At 43.9% G+C, this 20,958-nt stretch overlaps 1 protein-coding gene across 1 annotated transcript in view; it reads right to left on the bottom strand.

Annotated features, from left to right (window-relative positions):
* Positions 1-20,958, bottom strand: part of ZNRF3 (zinc and ring finger 3) — a 150,082-nt gene that overhangs the window by 46,977 nt on the left and 82,147 nt on the right. The window contains exon 2 of the mRNA XM_047762782.1: positions 13,826-13,951. Within this exon, the coding sequence (XP_047618738.1) occupies positions 13,826-13,951 (126 nt within the window). The remainder of the gene's footprint in view (positions 1-13,825; positions 13,952-20,958) is intronic.

Raw genomic sequence — 20,958 nt, 5'->3', positions numbered from 1 at the left:
ATAACAAAAAAGATATATTACCAATCAAAAATGGGCAAAGCATCTGAATAGATATTTCTCCAAAGAAGAAATACAAACTACACATGAAAAGATGCTCAACATTATTAGCTGTCAGGGAAATGCAAATCAAAACCACAATGAAATACCACTTCATATGCACTAGGATGGCTATAATCAAAAAGACAGATTATAACAAATGTTGGCTAGGTTGTGGAGAAACCAGACACTGCTGGCAGTATGAAGAATGTGTGGTCAGTCTGGTGGAAGGTTCCTCAAAGGTTAAATAGAGTTACCATGTGACCCAGCAATTCCACTCTTAGTTATTTGCCCAAGAAAAATGAAAACCTACACCTACATCAAAATCTTCTACACAAATGTTTACAGGAGCATTATTCTTAGCAACCAAAAAGTGGAAAAAACTTAAATGTCCATCGACTGATAAATAAACAAGCAATAAACACACAATGAAATATTATTTGGCAACAAAAAGAAATAACATACTGATGCTTGCTGCGATATCCATGAACCTTGAAAACACCATGCTAAAAGCACATAGAAACAGATACCAAAGACCACATACTCTATGATTCCACATATCTGGGATGTCCAGAATGGAAAGGAGATGACAGCTCAATGGTGATGGGTTTCTTTTTGGGTTGATGAAAATGTTCAAACTTCTGATAAGGGACTTGTATCTATAATATATAAAGAAGATGAAAATACAAATATTGATTGCAGGTGATAGTTGTATAATTCTATGAATATACTAAAAACCACTGTATACTTAAAATGAAGAAGGCTTCATGTGGGAACAATATGATCAGTCATTTTTATATAAACTCCAATCATCTAAAAACATATTTCTAGGACAGAAATGGTTAGAAAAGTTTGGGTGGTAAAATGATCTCGGGTAACCTTAAGCTGAAATAGGCCTCGTAGTTGGTTTTAACCACAGTAAACATTTCCTAATAAAAATTATGTGTGCTTGCTGGAATGGAGTGAAACTTGAATACGGCAATTACGATAATGAACATAGATTCTGAAAGCAACTTTCCATGCTGACAGAGCTGGGGTAGGGCTATGATATAGTTATTCAGTGGGAGAGAATGAGGATTAATTAGGATTCCTGATCCAAAGAAGAGCAAAAGAGGCATTTGCTTTGTTGATTTGCTGATGAATTAATTCTTTAAAATGTGTTTGTGAGCATATTTCATTTAACTCTGGAAATAAGTTCTGTAACAACAATAATCAAAACAGCCTGGTACTGGCCCCAAAAGAGATACAAAATTTGACAGCAGATAATACAGGATATGATTCTACTATAGAATTCAATAGAACAGAATATATTATTTAGTTATGTAGTTAGTTATTTTTTTGGCTTTTTAGGGCCACATCTGCAGCATATGGAGATTCCCAGGCTAGGGGTTGAAATGGAGCTGTAGCTGCTGGCCTATGCCATAGCCACAGCAATGCAGGGTCTAAGTCTTGTCTGCAACCTACACTATAGCTCATAGCCACACCAGATCCTTAACCCACTGAGCAAGGTCCAGGGATTGAACCTGCATCCTCATGGATGCTAGTCAGATTCGTTGACCACTGAGCCATGACGGGAACTCCAATATGCTATTTTTTTTTAAAGGAGGAAAACACGGAAAATTGACAACCTGGAGAAAGAGATGCTATTTAGCCACTCCCTGATATCACATATCAAAATTAATTCTGAATAATTTTTTGTTGTTGTTTAAGAGTTGCAGCATATGGAAGTTCCTAGGCTAGGGGTCAAGTCAGAGCTGTAGTTACTGGCCTACACCACAGCCATAGCAACGTGGGATCCGAGCCACATCTGCAACCTACACCATAGCTCATGGCAACACTGGATCCTTAACCCACTGAGCAAGGCCAGAGATTGAACCCGTGTCTTCACGGATACTAGTTGGGTTTGTTACCACTGAGCCACAACTGGAACTCCCTGAATACTTTAAAGATGTAATATATTAAAAGAAAAAGCAGAAAAGGCCAAAAAGATTTTAAGCTTGCAAGGTAGGGAAGAAAACAAGCTTATAAGTCAAAGAACACATCATGAAGGAGTGATGACTGTAAAAACTCTAAACTTTTGCTTTCCAAGAGAGATTTTTTTTAAAAAGTAATAAAAGAGTCAGTTTTAAAATATTCCAAATGACAAGAAATTAATACATTACTATAAAAAAAATCTACATTAAGAACCACCTATAAATGAGGAAGGGACCAGAATAGACAATTCACAAAAGAGGAAATTTAATTAGTAGATGGAAAAACACTTGGCTCTTAATACTTGCTAATAAAGAAATGCAAATGAAAACAATGAAGTAACTATTTGTATGTTTCAAATTAGCAAAGAAATATATTAATGATAAATGCCAATGTTAGCACTGTTTCTATGAAAAATGGTTTGCTCTTACTTCACTAGAGGCAAAGTAAACTGAGGGAACTTTCCTGAAAAGCTATTTGTAACTGTCTGCATCAAGAATCATTAAAAAAAATGCTCATATTCTTTGATCTATAATCTCCTGGAATATTACCATAAGGGAATAATTCAAAGAGAAACAAAACAAAACAAAACAAAAGCCCACCCTACATAAAGAAAGGTTTCAGTTTGGTTTCTTTGTAAAGATTAAAAATAAAACAGAAGCAACCTACTTATTGAACACTGGGAGAATGGTCAACTAAATCATGTATGTTCTAATGTCATGTTATGCAGCCAATAAAAATGATAGGTTATGAAAATAAGAGAAAACTGGTAAAATGACCAACATATGTTATTAAGTTTGAAAAGGCAGAATAGATGTTTGTGCCTTCACAATAATTACATTAAAAATCAGACTCAGGTATCTTGGAAGACTGGAATAGAATAAACCATAACTGCCAGTACTTATGTTAAAGGAATAAATCAGTTGTTTTTTTCCTTCTGTTTTCAAATTCTCCATAATTAATTGTTTCATGCAGCAAATATTTACCGAGTATCTGCTCTATATAGTAGGTGCTGTTCTTGGTGCTAGGAATATAAGGATGGTGTAAATTTATTATATTACTTACACACTTAGAAAAAAGGACAAAGGAGCCAGAACATTTTTCAGTTATAAAAATAGTAAAATAAGTTAGTGCTATAAATTTGGAGTATATCTTTAAAATTAGAAGCTGGAGTTCCCACTGTGGTACAGCAGGTAAAAGATCCAGCACTGCTACAGCTGTGGTGTAGGTTGCAGTTGGTGTCTTCGGTTCAGTTCCTGGCCTGGGGACTTCCATGTCACTGTGCGGCCGAAAAAAGAAAAAAAATTAGGGATTATAAAAAATGTTAAGATTCTGGAGTTCCCATCGTGGCACAGTAGAAGCAAATCCGACTAGGAACCATGAGGTTGTGGGTTAGATCCCTGGCCTCGCTCAGTGGGTTAAAGATCCAGCGTTGCTGGTGAGCAGTGGTGTAGGTCGAAGACGAGCGAGGCTTGGATCTGGTGTGGCTGTGGCTGTGGTGTAGACCAGTGGCAATAGCTCTGATTAGACCCCTAGCCTGGGAACCTCCATACGCCACTGGTGTGGCCCTAAAAAGACAAAAAAAAAAAAAAAAGTTAAGATTCTATCAATTGAAACTCTATAAAAAGAAAAAAGCAAAAAGAAACACTAATTACTTTCTTTAAAAAACAACCTATATGTTTACAAATAGATGAAAAAGAAAGCTTTTGAAGCTAAACGCTTTAAAATTTGATTTCTAAAAAATCAAGCCAAGGTAACAAAAGTTCCTTGCATATTCCACATTCTTTTCTCTGAGAGTTGATCCATTTGTGAAAAATCTATCAGCAATGAGGCAATGTGTAATAGTGAAGGCCAAGTGCCTTTATACATCCCAAGAAATAGCCCAAGTTCTTCAGGCTGACTAGAATTTTATTTTATCCAGCAGTGCTTAGAACAACTGGAATGTCTTGATACTCTTTACAAAAAGCAAAAATGATGCAGAATTTTGAGTATTTCAGTATCCTAATTGTTTAAACTGCTTCAAACATAAAACAGCACAAAAAGCATTAGAACACACGGCCTAATGTGTACTTTGGAAAATAAGACCACCAAAGCAGAATGCTACCTTTTATCAAGTGAAATATGGTGCTTTCTGGAAGGGAACAAACACAAAAGACAGAATGAGGAAAAGAAATTGATTCTTTCCACAGCCTGAGATGGTCTTGGGACCAAGGTTAGCAGACAAGCTCTGGCTGATGTCCTGGCCCCTCCTGCTTCTGCACCCAGTGGGACCCTCCCCCCAGGTTGGGGCTGCAGTGCCCCCTGCAAAGGTGCAGCTTCTCCAGGTAGACGGTAAACAAATTACATGCAGTCACTGTCAAGGCAGCCCCCAAATCTGAAATGCCACTGAACATGACCAGAAATGTACTTGAGTGACATCTAGGTTAATTCAAGCACATGGCCAGGTGTGTGCAAGCCCTGTCTCTCCGAGAAGAGAGAGCAGATGGGACTTTGGGGCTCATCTCCATGTATGAGATTCAGGTCACCTGACTTGGGACAGGTACTATACATATAATCATTACTCAATATGTTAGGTTCCAACTTCGTTTGTAATTCAAAACGGTCTCCCCCAAGTAGACAAGGTCATTTTTGATGGGCTTTTCTGCTAGCCTAGGACAGCCTCATTTATGGCCCTTGTTCTATTGAGAGCCTGGTTCAATCAGAGGGGACAATGGCCAGAAGGAGTGCTGCGAGCCAGGCAGGCCCCATCCCGTGGGGTGGCCGGCAGCCTTTGGTCCTTGGGTTGGCAGAAACGTTATTTGTTCTATTCACTCACTCTATCTTCAGAACTCCCTTAAGCCTTTCAGAGGATTTCAAATAATGGTTTCGGTTAGCCTTTTATAGCTGAAAACATCTTGGATCTAGTTTAAAAAAAAAAAAAAAAAGTCTTGTGCTTAATATAGTCTTTCAACCAAGAGGTTCCTGGAAGATTTAGGTGTAGAAGAAAAGCATCAAATTGGATACACGACCTTAGAAGAAGAGTGGTATTCCCTGAGTTTTTCCTTTTTCCACTCGTATCATGCCAATCTTTTCCTCCTGATCTGACTTCTTTTACTAAGTTCCTTTCTTGCTTTCCTTTTTAACCAAATATGGGAGGTATTTACCCAAGTGCTCCTTAAAATAAATCTGAAGAGCCTTCCAAACTTCCTCTCCAACAAGAAACCCACCTCACCTCGGGGGTGTATTTAGAGCAGGGAGGAAATTGATATCTGTCGAGTATTTACACATTCCGAGAACTTGCCATACATTATTTTTTTAATCATCACAACTATCTTTAAGGAAAGGGAATACAGAGAAAGGAAGACAGAGGTTAACTGGCCAAAAGCAAGGAGCGCCAGGCAGCGTGGTGGCCCGGATCCCGAAGCCACAGGGCACAGGTGCAAGTGATACCTCTGCCCTCTGCACATCTTACTCAGAAACACAGATGTGCTCTAATGCTCTAACACCTACCATGCACTTCAGCAGAACACACAAGATGCCAGGAACCTGCCTCTGTGCTGGAGGCCAGCGGGGCAGAATGAAGAAGGAATAAATAGAATTTAAGGTCTTCTTAGGGAAAGAAAACTTGTCACAAAAAAACAGGATTTCTCATAGCGATACCACTGATATTCAGGGCCAGATTGTCCTTTGCTGTAGACCGTGCACTGTAGGGTGTTGAGCAGCAGCCCTGGCCTCTGCCCACTTGACGCCCACCCCCACCTTCTCCTGGATATTTTTGTCTGAAAATCAAAAATGTCTCCAGATATTGTCAAATGACTGCTAGAGTAGGGGTGTGTGTGTGTGTGTGTGTGCGCGCACGTGCATGCATACATACGAGCCTCCAGTGGAGAACCACTGCAATAAGAGGCCTCAGGTAACATGCTCTGGGAAGGTGTGATACATGTAAGTGTCCCAAGCACAGGGTGCTCCTGGGAATATCATGGCCACAAGCCACATGTAGTCACAGTGCCCTGCACTCGGGTGTGTGGCAGCTGTCACACTCACTGCCCTGACTGCAGGAGGCCCACGCCTGTGATGTGGGCAGCTATCCTGAGACCCTCTCAGTCAGACCCTGAGGATTTCAGCCCCACCATCGCCCTTGAGCCGGAGACGGGAACCTCACTCTCAGGAGCGTTAGGCGGCTGGGCTTGGCCTGAGGACCAGGGCACTCAGATGCTGAAGGAAACTCGTCTGTCACCAAACCCAGATGAGACGGGCACGCGGAAGACCAGCCCCCCCCACCCCCTCTACACCCGCACAGCTCATGAACAGCTCTGCAGCTTTGCCCAAGTTGCTACAATTTCCTGCCTCAAGTGAAGGCCTATCCAGTTAAGCCCTGTTCTAGAAGGTCAAGGCTGAAGGCTCTAGCCCAGCATGAGCCTCAAAGATACTAAGATCTTTTTCACCCAAATTCTTCCAATTCGTCATTTGGCTATTTACTATCAAATGTGAAAAACAGCAGCCCACCAGCGTCATTCAAATTATGAACACTTCAGAACCAACCCTCTCTTGGCTCCATGACTACAGGAAAGGATATTTTCACAAAACATTCCCCTTTATTTCCTATATTGTCCCCTATTTCTGCTCATTTCTACTATCTTTATAACAGATCCCCTCCTCAGCCAAGCTCTGTGAGATGCTCTTACAGTGGGGACATAAAGCCAGGTCGATGCACTCAAACCTCAAGCCTCCTTTTACGTTCTCAAAAATTAAGAATCCCAAAGAACTTCTGTTTCTGGAGGTTATATCTACTGATATTACAATGTAGGAATAAAAACTGAGAAAATCCTTGAAATACAGAATTTACAAGCCCATATTCCATTGGCCATTAGAGCAATGAAGTTGCCACATAAAAATAATGTCCCTAGAAAACTCTGCCATATGCTCATGAGTGAATGAGAGTAATGACATTTTAGTGTTCTCACAAAAATATCTCTGATCTCGTGGGTCACCCTGAGAAGGATGGTGAGAATCCCTAAGGGTCCCCTGATCACATTTTAAGAACCACTGTGTGTGGTGTATATATATGTGAGGCTGAGTCACTCTGCTGTAAAGTAGAAACTGGCACACCATTGTAAGTCAACTATACTTTAATTAAAACAACTGGCACACCATTGTAAGTCAACTATACTTTAATTAAAACAAACAAACAAACAAACAAACAAACAAACCCCAGTGTGTTAAGATTAACACCTACACCCTGATTTGGCCAAAACCTGCTCATCATGGGGTAACAGTCTCCTTTTGGATTAATCCTGAGTCTTTTTTTTTCTTCTTTTAAGCACAAACTCTTTCCTTATTACTGTGTTACATATCAGGGTCTGGTTAATATTTTATGAAGAAATCCAAACATCTTCGGATTACAGTTAGTGTCATTCTTCTGTTGTCTGCTATGTCATGAAAAGAGGATACAAATAAGTCCGTTTTTCCTTTACTCAAATTCTCCACTTTGGAAGTCGCTCCTTGAGAGATGACTAAGTGGTTTTCCCGGGGGAAAACCTGGCGTGTAGAGGGGTACAGTCTCTGTCCCCCTGCCCCAGGCTGCCTGTGACATGTCATATGGGACCTGGAGGAAGCAAGTACCACTTGCGATGATGCAACATCATTTCAGGAGCAAACTGGTTTCTTTAAAAATATCTACTGCCATCAAACTTCACACACTGTGAAATGATTTGAGTAATACCACTTTTTCTTTATTGGGGCAAAATATACACAACATAAAATTTACCATTTTAATCATCTTTAAGTATCTGGCTCAGCATTAAGTACATTCACACCATTGTACAACCATCACCACCATCCATCTCCAGAACTCTTCCACCTCCTTCTGAAGCTCTGGCCCCATTAAACACAAATTCCTCATTCTCTCCTCCCTGCAGCCCTGGCAACCACCACTCTACTTTCTGTCTCTGAAGATTTGGCTACTTAAGCAACAGTATTTTGAGTGCTGAAAGAAAGAAAGAAAGGGAGTGAGGATGGACACCAAGAGCCGCTATCAGTGTTTCTGGCTGCACACCTGACTCACACCATCTCCTTGAGGTGCTGCGCCTACCTGTGCAGGTGGAAACATGCCGGGGGCTCAGTGACCACCACCCACCCATCCCTGCCCCCAGATCAGGCGGGTTAAAGTGTTGGAACTGGGGTTTAAATTCAGGTTAGCATGATGACTAAACCCAACCTGTAATGGTTAATGTTGCCTCCCAACCATCCTGAAAAAAGTGAATGACTTTGATTCTGTTTTCTGCCTTCCAGTCACTTTAGTTACTAAGGTCTTTATTTCTTCTCTTCAAAGAAGTTACCAAGACACTCCAAGGGCTGAATGTGAGTCAGTGGACTGACCACAAGGATTCAATTCTCCAACAACCCCTCACCCCTGGGTCCCGCTGCTTATCCAGAGGAGTCAGGAGTGCAAACAGCTCTCCTGCCTTCCAGCATAGCAGGGCCCACCTGCAGTGTTTGGTTGCGCTGTCCTCACATGGTCACTGCTTAGAGCCTCACCAGAGCATTTAAAAGACAGTGTCTGGGCCTATTCAGCTCCCTGAAACACCCAGCAGCCTGGACACCACTGCCAAAGAAACATTCCCCAGGCTGGGTCCTATAGCACTTACCTCTTCATCATCAGAAACTATCAGTGGCTCCCAGTTTCCTAGGGAATGAAAGTCTCTTCCTTCCCCGGCGACTTTTACTACCCTCTGAAGAATCTGCTCCCTTTCTTTCTGCACAATTTCTGGAGGTCATCCGCCCGTCTCACCCCATCTCTCCCTGTACAACCTGCCAACCCTGCCAGCATTGTGGCCCTGCTTCTCCTCACTCACAAGTCCCACCTGTGCCAGGGACTGGCCTTTGCTTTAGGGCAAGAGACACTGGTCCAGAAGAACCAGAGAAGCCGCTTCCACTGGCACCTCCCTGAACGACTCAGGATACACTAGGGACATCACCCAGAGACTGGTGACTGCATATACGACTTGGTGACAGAGGGGGCTGTTTAGGGACAGTCAGTGGCCCAGCACAGCGCCCCACCAACTTCCTTCTGGAAAGCACATCTTCTACCCACTCCCCACACATGGCTGGGCAGGGAGCTAAGTTCCAATGTGTTCTTGGGCCCAGCTGACCAGGTGCTAAAGGTAAGCACCTGGTCCAAGATGATTAATAAATTCCTTTTCTAAAATCCCTTAGACCTGAAACCAAGAATGTCAGGCCAAGGAATATTGGGGAGCTTTTTCTCCCTAAAGAGGTAGAGGGGAATAAAGCAGATGCACAGGGGACTTAGGGAGGGGCTCTGACCTTGAGCTCTGGGGTCTGCTGCTCCAGAAGAGCCCTGGGCTCCTGGATGACAGGCAGGACCCTCAAGGGCAGATTCCCCTTTTGGCTCGATGCGGCTCAGGCTGGGTTTCTATTAGATGGAACCAACAGTCCTCACTAGGCCAGTGACTACAAGAAACTATCCGATTTTTATCTACAAAAACCAGCAAAGACGAAAGGAGGTAAGAGGAAGAAACTAACCCTGGTGAGGCCCACAAAACAGTCTCTGTCTCAGATCTCGGCTCAGCCCTGTGAGAGCCCTTTGATCTCAGGTTACATAGAGATTTCCTCATTATAAAGTGGGAATCTGGCCTGACAACGATAGGAGATGCTAAATAGGAACCGTTGGTGCTCGTGAACACCCACTACACAAGGGCTACTCTTCCACTCTCGGCCTGCATCTATCGAGAGCCAGGCTCTGTGTTCAGGGGTCCACAAAACCTCACAGAACCCCCAAAACATACAAGGGTGACATGAATCCAGTGAGGAGAATAGGCCCCAAGGTCACTCAGCCCAAACTGAGTCTCTCTGACCTAAATCCCCTGCCTTTCTCTTTTTATTAATTTCCTTCTTTCCTCCTAAGGCAAGAGCCTGGCAAGAGCCAAGACCATGCCTGTTGACCAGCCTGTCCTTCAAAACCCTAAGACTCCACTCCAGCATGGGGTATAGGGGAGGAGGTTTATTCTGCTTCTGAGTTTGGAATCTGGGCCCGGGGAAGTTTTGTGCAGTCTCTGGCATGTCCTGTTGTTCCCTGCACAAGACTCCTTCCATGAGGTGGTGAGGGCACAGGAACCAAAGCTATTAAAGTAGACTTTCAAAATTCTCACCAATCCCATAAGATGCTTAAACAATAAACCCTGTCTGAATTGAAGGGTTAAAATGCCTAGGGCATAAACACAGACTCTTGCACTTCGGAGATGGTTTAAGACCCTTACTTTCAATAGCAAGCTGCTCAGAAATGTCAATTTTATTCTCTTTTAATTTCCTAGGACTTAAACTATCACAAGTAACAGAGCCTGTCTTTCAATGCTGCAATTACAAATCTCTGAAAACTAGAAACATCAAGGGAAGATTTTTAATATGATACAGAAGTTCAAAACATTAGAAGAGCAAGGAGCCCCGAACAGCCTCTTTGCAAGGAATAGAAAAGCTGAAGAGATGTGCCTGGGGCCTGGTACCCTGGCCTGCAGCATCCCTGCAGGGGCTCACACCCCCCCCCCCCCCCCCCCCCCCCCGCCCCAACTCTGCTTCCCTAGCTGATCCTACTTTTGCCCGGCCTCCTCCAGAAGCAGAAAGATTACAAGGAGGGGATCATAAATCATTTTTCTCTCATGAGTTTATAGTGTTCCTTCTTTGAGGAGTTCAAAAGCTCTCAGTAATAAACCAAGGTGATGAGTTTATGTCTTTTGCTTTTAAAATGAAACTTTATTTGAACTCCTGGAGAGGCATTTACGTTTTTTTTTAATTTAGGAATTCCTCTGTTATTTCAACGTTTCACCCCCTGGCATTTTCTGTGGGCGGGTGGGTGATGAGGGGAGGCGAAGGGGGAGGGAGAGGGGTCTGTGTCTGGCCCTCCCCCTTCTCAAACAGCCTCTTCCAAGCGCCTGACAGAGTCCTCCCTTCGATGGTTTTCAACAAGTCTCAACATCTATACCAAGGAGAGTCCCTCCCCCACCCCCACGTGGACTTGGCTGGAATTTCTTCCTTTTGTGCCTCTCTCCGCTGCCCACCTCCACTAAGAGCAAGGAAATGATAGAAAACCACACCACCGTCCATCTACAGGAGAGCGGGAGTCCACCAGGACCACTCTGCTTTCCTATCCTAGCCTCTTACTACTGCCCTTCGGGGCTCAGGAAAAAATACGGTTAACAGAGTTAGTAACACTGAAGCTGGAAACAACTACACTTAAGAAGAAGAATGAGAGCGCAGAAGAGAGGGAGAGAGACGAGAAAGGAGAGAGAGAGATGCCTGACTCACTGTTCCTCCTGTACCAACCCAGGTTTTGAGCAAATTCAAAACCGTCTTGCTTCGTCTGGCCTAAGCATTTTATGCTAATGATTTTATTCAGGTGTTAAGCCGAATTTCAGTAACTAACCACGTGTGCCTGGCCACCACACAGCCTCTCCGAACAGAAACATGGGGTGGGAGGGATGAGAGGGTGGGTGGCTGTTGCTTGCAAGCAGGTAGAGCCACACGTGTCGTTTAGCTTCTGGGCCCCTGCACTCAATAAATACTTGGTGAATGAATAAACCCAAAAGGTACCTAATGATTCAATATATGTCTAGGCTTTTACTCCCCTGGCTTCATGGGCCAGCAGGCCAAACCATACAAAACTCTCCAAGCCAAACCACTACGTGGTTGTTGCAGGTGGAAAAGGAACAACTGGGTTCTCTGAGTGACTTCAACACCACTAAGCCAAGGGAGAACAATGGGGTGTCCCTGGGGGACCCTGTTCCAATCCATTTACAGACACAACAGACACACAGGCAGAGATCCACTGGACTGGGGCAAAGCAAATTAAGTCAAGTTGCTGAGCCCAGCATAACAGCAGCTTAAGTACAGGAGAAAATATTATATTAGGAGAGGGCTACCTACAAGAAAAGTACTGTTTCTGACCTTTGGATGTAGCTGGCATCTCTCCTAGGAAAACACTAAAATATTCTCAAGGGGGTCGCTGCTCTCTAGCATCATTAAGCAGCTCTGGCCAGCTATTTAGACGATGAAGCATCACGGCTGGGGCCTCCGAAGACGTTGATTTGACTTCGTCAATTACAAACCAAACAGGTAATAGTCCCAGTGGGTTTTGTTTGTTTTATTTCTGTAAAAGGGCAGGAGAACTTGACAAGTACTATGAAGCTACTCAGAAGACAAGTGGGGCACAAACATCACCAATTAGACCCATGAGGGTCCCCTGGACCAAAAGTCTTTTAGGAGACACTGGCTGGGACATTTTCAAGAGTGGGAAAGGTTCCCTCTCAAGTCCCCTGCATCAAAACCACCTCTTCTCAGGAGTTGCCATTGTGGCTCAGCAGAAGGGAATCTAACTGGCATCGATGAGGATGCAGGTTCAATCCCTGGCCTCGCCCAGGTTAGGGATCTGGCACTGCCATGAGCTGTGGCGTAGGTCGCAGATGCAGCTCAGATCTGGTGTTGCTGTGGCTGTGGCGTAGGCCAAGAGCTGTAGTTCCAATTTGACCCCTAGCTTGGGAACTTCCACATGCTATGGGTGCAGCCCTAAAAAGCAAAAAAAAAAAAAACCCAAAAAACAAAAACAAAAAAACACCTTTTCTCTGGCCTGAATCTCTTCAAGAGGTCAGAACCAGCCCCAGCTGTCTCTCCATGATGCCTAGAATAGCAGCTTCTGAGAATATAGAAGATATTTAAGCAATAACACTACCCTTAGGATATATATCATCTTTCTTACAACCAAAATCCTAATAACTTTCTCCAAATCTTTCCCTTTAACAAAATAGTTCAAAGTTTTGTTTTTGGTTTTAGTACTTCTAAATAAAATAACAACAGCCAATGGCAGTGAACATTTTTGGAGAGCTTACTCCACCAGACGTTTGTATCTCATCTCCCCTCCTAACCACCCTATGAGGTAAGTTCTAATACAGGACCATAATTGCTGTCTGCCATTCTGAAACCAAAAAAGCCCTACAACTCGAAAGTTTTTCCATAACTTACTTGGCAGCAAAACTTAATGAACCTGAACTCATTTGGAGGCACAGCTGCCCTGAACTAACATGGGACTATTTAGATTTCAGTTGTCCCACTTAATGTGAATATTCATGTAGTTTGCTATACAAATATGAATATGTTGGGTTACTAGATACGGCCTCACATCTCCTGGGGGTTCCTTAATACAAAATGTGTGCACTTAATGCCTTTCTTTTTAGGGCTGCATGTGCAACATATGGAAGTTCCCAGTCTAGGAGTTGAATCAGAGCTGCAGCTGTGGACCTACACCACAGCCACAGCAACACAGGATCCGAGCCATGTTTGCAACCTACACCACAGCTCTTGGCAACACTGGATCCTTAACCCATTGAGCGAGGCCAGGGATCAAACCTGCATCCTCATAGATACCAGTCAGGTTTTTAAACCACAGTGGGAATTCCACACTTAATGCCTTTCTAAACCCACCAAATCTCAGAATTCTGAAATATCTGGCTGCAAGGGTGTTAAGATAAGGTACTGTGAATCTCTATTATCAACCAGCTCAGATAAAAAACAGACTCCTCCAGGGGAAGTGACTTGGCCAAGGCCACACAGGTGACAAGAGGTGGAGCCCACTCTGAGGCTGGCAGTTTCCATCAGAGTCCACGCTTCTGAGCACCAGGTGCACTGCTACAAGACATGTCCTGGTCCCCAACCCACATGACTCCAGCTAGGAAAGCATGCTCTTCTCCTTAACCAGCTACCCGAGGAACTGAGGAAATGAGAGAGTGGAGAACACCAATCAGAAGGGGAGCAGTTCAGACAGCTTGGTGCTTACCTTGCCCAGGACAGTGAGGCATGGTTTCGGGTCCAATTCTGGCTGTTCCAACTTCACCACTCCTACCCAGCCGTATTCATACAAGTCTTCTTCGTCATTGTTATTACACAGGCCCAGGGGGTGCATCTAGGAGACAAGTGGAAAGAGAACTTCAGTATACAGGCTGCAGAGCTGATGACTCCCACTGTACACGTCTCAGATGCAACAGTCAAAAGTAACCTCAAAACTTACAATTATCGGGGGGGGGGGTTGTTTTTTAACCCGTGGGGAATCCTATTTTAGCACAGCAAGCTTAGCACTGGGGAGAACACAATGGAACCACTACAAATAGATTTTATAGGTGCTTTCTCACTGTTTGCAAATGGTCACCCAAGGTGGACATCACTGATGGGATGTATGGAAAGAAAAACATGTAAATGCCAATTTAAATCACTGTGAAATACCGTATCATTAAGGAGCATTTACAGATGAGACGAGCTGGGTTAGCATCCAAGACTATTTGGATTCCAGATCTTAAAAACACGTCTAGTTCAACTTATGCAAGAGGACCTGGAAACACATTCAGGAGCTTCTGGAGAGACCACTAGACATATGGCAGAATCACTAGGATAATTAAGAGACTGTTTAAAGGCCACCCCTGGTTACTGGGAAACATGAAATTCTTGGACGTTTTTTCCAAATTTGCAAAGCACAAAATCAAAGACAGGAAGAGGAGCATCATCAAATTTTTACAAGTAAAACTGCAATTAAAGAATGACACTAGGGTTCACAGTTCCAGTATCGAATCCTATCAGGTCCTGGAATCTCTAACAACCACTTGAGAAAAGGAAGTGTTGTACATATATGTAACTTCCTAAGAGGTTAAGGAGTCTAGCACATTGTGAAGCTCACTGAATAACTGGAAGGAGTGTCTTTAGATTCATAGCATTTCAGAGATAACAAGAGACTTAAGAATCCACTGTGCCAGCTTGCATAATGGCCCACAAGATATCCATGTCCTAACCCCTTATGAGGTACAAGAGACTTTACAGATGTGATTAAACTTGAGGTGGGCAGTTATCCAGGATTACCTGGGTGAGCCCAGTATGATCACAAGGGTCTTTAGAAGGAAAAGTGGGATTCATGGAAACAGAGGAGATGTGATAGGGAAGCAGAGGTTGGAGTGATGTGCTCTGAAGATGGAGGTGGGAGCCATGAGCCAAGGAATGCGGGCACCTCCAGAAGCTGGCAAAGACAAGGAAAAGGGTTCTCTCTAGACCTTCAGAAGGAACGTGGCCCTGCTGACTCACTTTTTACTTCTGACCTCCAGAACTGTAAGAGAGTCAGAGAGTGCTGCTTTAAGCCACTAAGTTTATAGTAATTTGTTATAGCAGCAAATAGGAAATCATTACTTCCTCCTTATCCCCTACTCATTCTATGGATGAGAACAGCAGGTCAGGATTAAAAGCTTCTCCAAGAAAATACAGCTAGCAAGTAGTTGCACCCAGAGGTGGCCTGGCCCTCGAACTCATAGTCCAGTACCTTCCAATTTCACTTGTTTAACCGTATTATCCCTTCCTCTCATAGTCGGTCATAAGATTGGGAAGAAAAGACCGAGTGATAAAATCTTCGTAAAAAAAGGTTGCCGGCAGCTCTGAACTGTGTGATGCTGAGTGTCATGTGAGTTTGGTGCAGGCAGTAAGAGCTGCTAGAACATCTGGGGGTGGGGGCTGTGAACCTGCTGAGCCTTGAGCGGAGCTTTGAAGGAAGAGCTAGACGGGTCAAGGACAGGAGAGAATTTTGTCCAGGCCTGGGGAGGAGGGGTAGAGGGCTTGAGTGGGGAGAGGGGAGACCATCTGATCTGTAAGGAGGGCCACCATTTACACCAAGAAGGAGAGAGATGGGCTCAAGAACTAGAACGGAGCATGGACTTCAGAAGGGTGGCACACTGGAAAGGCAGCACACTCCCTTATTTAGGGGAGATGGGTTCCCCCTCCCGGAAGGGGCACACCTGGGCTGGAGAGGAATGAACACTCGGAGGAGGGAATGGTGCAACCCAGAGGTGAGAGGTCCTCAGCCACTCAATGGGACCACAAGGAAGGGAGCTGCACAAGCCTGGAGGCAGGAGAGCACTGCTACCGTCCTTCTAGTGGGTGAGGGATAACCTGCCTCCGGGGAATCCCAGGACATGAGACAGAGAACCCTAGGACATCTGACTTTTGCACAAGTCCTCAGGTTCAAAAAGTTTCCCGAGGATCAGGGAGGGTCTTGTGGTGTGGTAAATGGCACACCTTGCTCTGGCTGACCTTGGAGAGCTCAACCCCCTTCTAGGATGTTTGATGGTAACTCAATGATGAGCAGCTCGAAAGGCAGACCTCCAGTTGGAGAGAGGATGGGCAAGGGCAAAAAGCCAATTGTGCCAACAGCCCGTCACTTCTGACCCTCTAGGAAGTGGCTCCCAGCCGGGCTTAAGTTGGTTTCCTGAAATCCTAGGTCAAGTCATGTCAATGGCAACCCCACTGCTGATCCTTTTCTACAGTATTCCATATTTTTAACCTGGCTATGGGACTTGGAGGTTTTCAGAGGGAAAGCTATTTTGCTACTTTCATGGGTAAAGGGTTCGGCCAGCGATAAAGAGCTGTTGTTGGGGGAATCAGAGGTATCATGCAGGTCTAAGACTTTGTATCTGCATTAAATCTTCACTAAAGAAAGAGCCCAGACATAAAAGGTCATATACTGTATAATTCCATTGACATGAAATATCTATAACAGGCAAAGCCACAGAAACAGAAAGCAGCAGATGAGTGGTTGGCAAGCTGAGGGAAGGAGAAACAGGAATGACTGTGCAATGGGTACAGGGCTTCCATTTGGGGTGATAAAAATGTTCTGTCATTAGACGATGCTAACGGGTATGTAACACTGTGAACGGACTAAATGCCTCTGAATTGTAGACCTTAAAATGGCTTAAATGGTAAATTCTCTGTCAATTTTATTACAATAAAATTGTACAGCAGAAATGATCACACTGTAAATCAACCATATTTCTTCTTTTTTCTTCTTCTTTTTTCTTTTCTAGGGCCGTACCCGCAGCATATGGAGGTTCCCAGGCTAGGGGTCCAAAGGGAGCTGTAGCCACCAGCCTACACCACAGCCACAGCAACGTGGGATGTGAGCCACATCTTGGACCTACACCACAGCTCACGTCAATGCCGGATCCTTAACCCACTGAGCAAGGCCAGGGATTTAACCCGCAACCTCATCGTTCCTAGTCGGCTTCATTAACCACTGACACGATGGGAACTCCAATAAATCAACTATTACTTCAATAAAACTTTAAAAAATGGAAAAAAAAAAAAAAAAAAGGTCCCAGGAGTTTATTCAGAAATGACTGTCCTCAGCTAACAAGGGGGATTCACAGTGTAGGGAGATGTGGTTTCCGCCCTTCCAGGGCCAAGCCCTTCAGGAAACCATGTCCTGCAGAACACTAGCCCTGCAAGGTGAGAAACAGCTTCCTGAACAAGCAGGTAATGCTGAGAAACAGTGCAGAGGGATTTGGGATCTACATTTGGCAATTATAGCTCTGCAGAGGCCAAGGTTTAAAAAACTTTACAAGGTTTTAACCTTTGCTAAAAGCAACATTTCCTCCCCTTTGATGATAAGCCCATTTCACACCATTTCATGGGACACACTCTGAGAAATGCTAAGTTAGGGAGAACACACTTCCATGCACAGAGGAGAAATGAACCTAAAGTAAAGGTGGCCTGAGGCAAATGCCGATGCAGAGCCAAGGCTGTGGTGGGAGACACAGGGACAGTGGAACGAGGCAGGAGAGATGGGGAGGAGGTCAGGGCAGAGAAGCTGAGGCTGGGCTCCTAGCAGCCCAGGACGAGGCACAAGCTGTGAAGTAGAACACGCGGCCACAGGAGGCATGGCAACAGGGCAGCCTCAAGCACACCACAGTCCCGGGTCCATCCGGCAGCCACCCTGGCCGCAGTCTACGCTGGGCCCTCCCACTCTTCCCCAAGATCCCCTTTCAAATCATCTACTATCACTGGGGTGACTGTGAGCAGCTCAAGGTGTTGGCCCTGTCAAGGGTGTTGACTTCTGAATAGGGATCAAAGACTTAAAAGCCAAAAGAATTTTTGTAAAGTGCAGGTGGGTGTGACCACTTGACAGGTGGTTTATTTTCCCAGGGAGGGTAAAGAGGCCACCAAGCTCACATCTCAGAGGATTGAAAACCAACCTCATCATTGCCGCCACCTTCCCAGATCCAGTCGAGTTCCTCCTCTTTTCTAGTTTCTATCTCCAGAGGCCCAAACCACTGGGAATTCAATCTCAGCTACGTCTCAAGTGTAACTGGCCTCTTCCACTCATGATGTATATCTCTTTCAGCTCTCCCTGACGACAGCATCGGTTTCTGGAAATGTCTGCCACCCTAGGCCTCCAAACATTTGTACCCTGGGGTTGTCTTTTTCCAAGGGATCCAAGTTATGAGCTCAGTGGAATGTTTTACAGGGAAGCACAAGTAGCCATAACATGAAAATAATTCACTCATGAACTGACCTGTGTCAAAGAATGGAATATTCTAGGCAAAGGCATAAAATGCAAATGAATATGATGAGTCTGAGAAAGTGAAGGAGAAGGCTCTCTCATTAAATGAGCATCAACTATATTATTATGTTTATATATTTTATCTTATCCTTACAGCAACTTCTTGCTGATTGTTGGAATATCAGATGACAGAGTGATAAGACGATGTAAATAAGTTGCAAACGAGAACTGCAAATCAGCAAATGATGCAGCATAAAATGGAGTCTACGACATATTAGTCAACAAAAGGATTTTTCTCAAAGCCAATGGCAAACAATCAAGTTAAGGATTAAAGAAGAAATCCACACGGGGGCTTCTGTAGAGAATGGTCAAAGGGCTAAGACAGAGCTCTGGGAAAAGAGAGAGTTCTCCAACATCTCTCTCTCTGGTAAAGCAGGTTTTGATCATCCTACAGTTGAAGTCGAACATAAGAGAAGGATGTCACATCCACACTCTCATACAGTTTTGCTGGAAATATCCCAATCCTGCCCAGGTGGGATTCACTCCGTTTTCAGAAATAAGCACAAAGCTGTAATTATAACTTAACTTGTTAAATTCAAATACAAACTTACTTTCAGTTTCATTTTTCAAGATAAAGCCCCAATCACATCTTTCTACTATTTACTGAGAAGCAGTAGTCCTTAACTTAAAGAGATCCCAAAGTCCTTTTCTGGGTTACAATCATTTATGGAGAATGAGGACCTCCAACACATGAAATGCATGTAATCTTCAGATTCAGTAAGACATTGCATCCACACCATTGCTCCGGCCAGTCATCACCATAAAAACCAGGCTTGTTAATTTGTTGACACCAGCCAGTTACATATAGGCAGTGACTACATATAAGACCTGTGTGTGCAAATTAATCTTAGGAGACTTCAATGAATGATGTTTGAGCATGTTAACTTTGAACTTAACATGGCACGAAAGCATTTAAAAATTATAGACATTTCTGAGTTTATTTTCTTTGGGTGTATGGGGTTTACACTGATTAGAGGTTTGAAACTTAAGAAGTTTTTGCCTTCATATTTTTAAGAAGGTTAAAAATGGCTGAAATGGGGGTTGAGAGAGGGGAAGGAAGAACTAGATGAAGGTAACCAAAAAGTACAAACTTCCAGCTGTAAGATAAACAGGTACTATGGATCTGATATATAACATGATACACATAATTAACACTATTCTATGTTATATATGAAAGTCATTAAGAGAATAAATCCTAAGAGTTCTCATCACAGGGCAAAAATATTTTTTTCTCTCTTTAATGTTTTATCCGTATGAGATGATAGATGTCCACTAAACTTACTGTGCTGATCATTTCATGACATATGTAAGTCAAACTGTTATGCTCTACACCTTAAACTTAGTGCTATATGTCAAACAAAACTGAAAGGGAGAAAAAAAATGGCTAAACTATGTGTAAGAACACAGGGTTGTCAGAAAGAACTGCTAATGAAAATAAAGAAAAAAAATCAAATACTCAGAAACTGAGAATGGAACTTGTCAAAGACTCAATGAACAGAGAATACTCAAGAAGGGGAAGGACAGCCTGAAGAGAGAAGAAGCAAGACTCTTGGGATGGATCCACAGAACAACAATGCCAATAATTAACAAGCTACACAAAGGTCTGAGGATTTAACACAAAGTATATCCTGTTTTATAACTTTAGTCCTGTGCTCTCAGAATAACCATGGGAAGTCAACATGCCTGTTTAAGTCACAGATGCACAGGAGATGCTCAATCAATGGGAAAGCCCTCTCCTCTTTCACCTTCTCTAGGACTGTCCTATCTGCTTGCACTGTATTCTTTTGCCTAGAATACGCTGTCCCTCCAGACCAGCCCTTCCATGGAACTTTCTTAATGCACCAGTAAGGCTAGCTGCTTCTACCCCTGTGTTTCCAAATGTTTCATATGGTGCTTACCACAGTTCCTTCAGCCTTCCCTTAAAGATGGGCACATGATTCTAGAGAGTCTTTCTCAGAGGTCCCCTTTCACCCCACCCAGAGCCTTGTGCCCAACAGGTGCTCAGTAAATGACTGCTGGGTGAACAACCCTCAGCTTAGAGGCAGGCCTGCTGAAATGCCTCAGTTCTGTTTTGGGACGCCATTTGGGTCTCTGTTCAGCTAAGCGAGGAACTGGGACAAAGAGGTCAGGTTTTCAGCCCATTGCTACAAGAACCTTAGAAGAAGGAGCTCTCAGAGTCACTGATTCCCAAGTCACCAAACACATTCCCAGGACTTTACCAGTGATGTCAAGATTTACTGGCAATGGCACAAGAGCAAAGGCTGTTCCTTCTTGGTCACAGTGGCCAGGCTTGCAGAGGTGGCTGACACTCTACACATGCACAGAACACAATGCTGCCACCCTTTGCTCAGGCTGGCCCAGGACAGCGCTTTACAAGGATGAAAGAGGGGAGGAAGAGAAGAACCGCCCTCCCCAAAGCAAAACCTCAAATTTTCCTATTCCCATCTGATCTCAGAAGTGGCTGTCAGTCTCAACAAAACAAGAGAATAAACTGAGGAAGAGGCAGGCATGGGATGCAGGGCACAGGGAATCCAACAGAGAAG

Source organism: Phacochoerus africanus, chromosome 15 (assembly GCF_016906955.1).
Source record: "Phacochoerus africanus isolate WHEZ1 chromosome 15, ROS_Pafr_v1, whole genome shotgun sequence".
Taxonomy (NCBI): domain Eukaryota; kingdom Metazoa; phylum Chordata; class Mammalia; order Artiodactyla; family Suidae; genus Phacochoerus; species Phacochoerus africanus.
The sequence above is the reverse complement of the archived record's forward strand: the minus strand, read 5'-3'. Positions and strand labels throughout refer to the sequence as shown.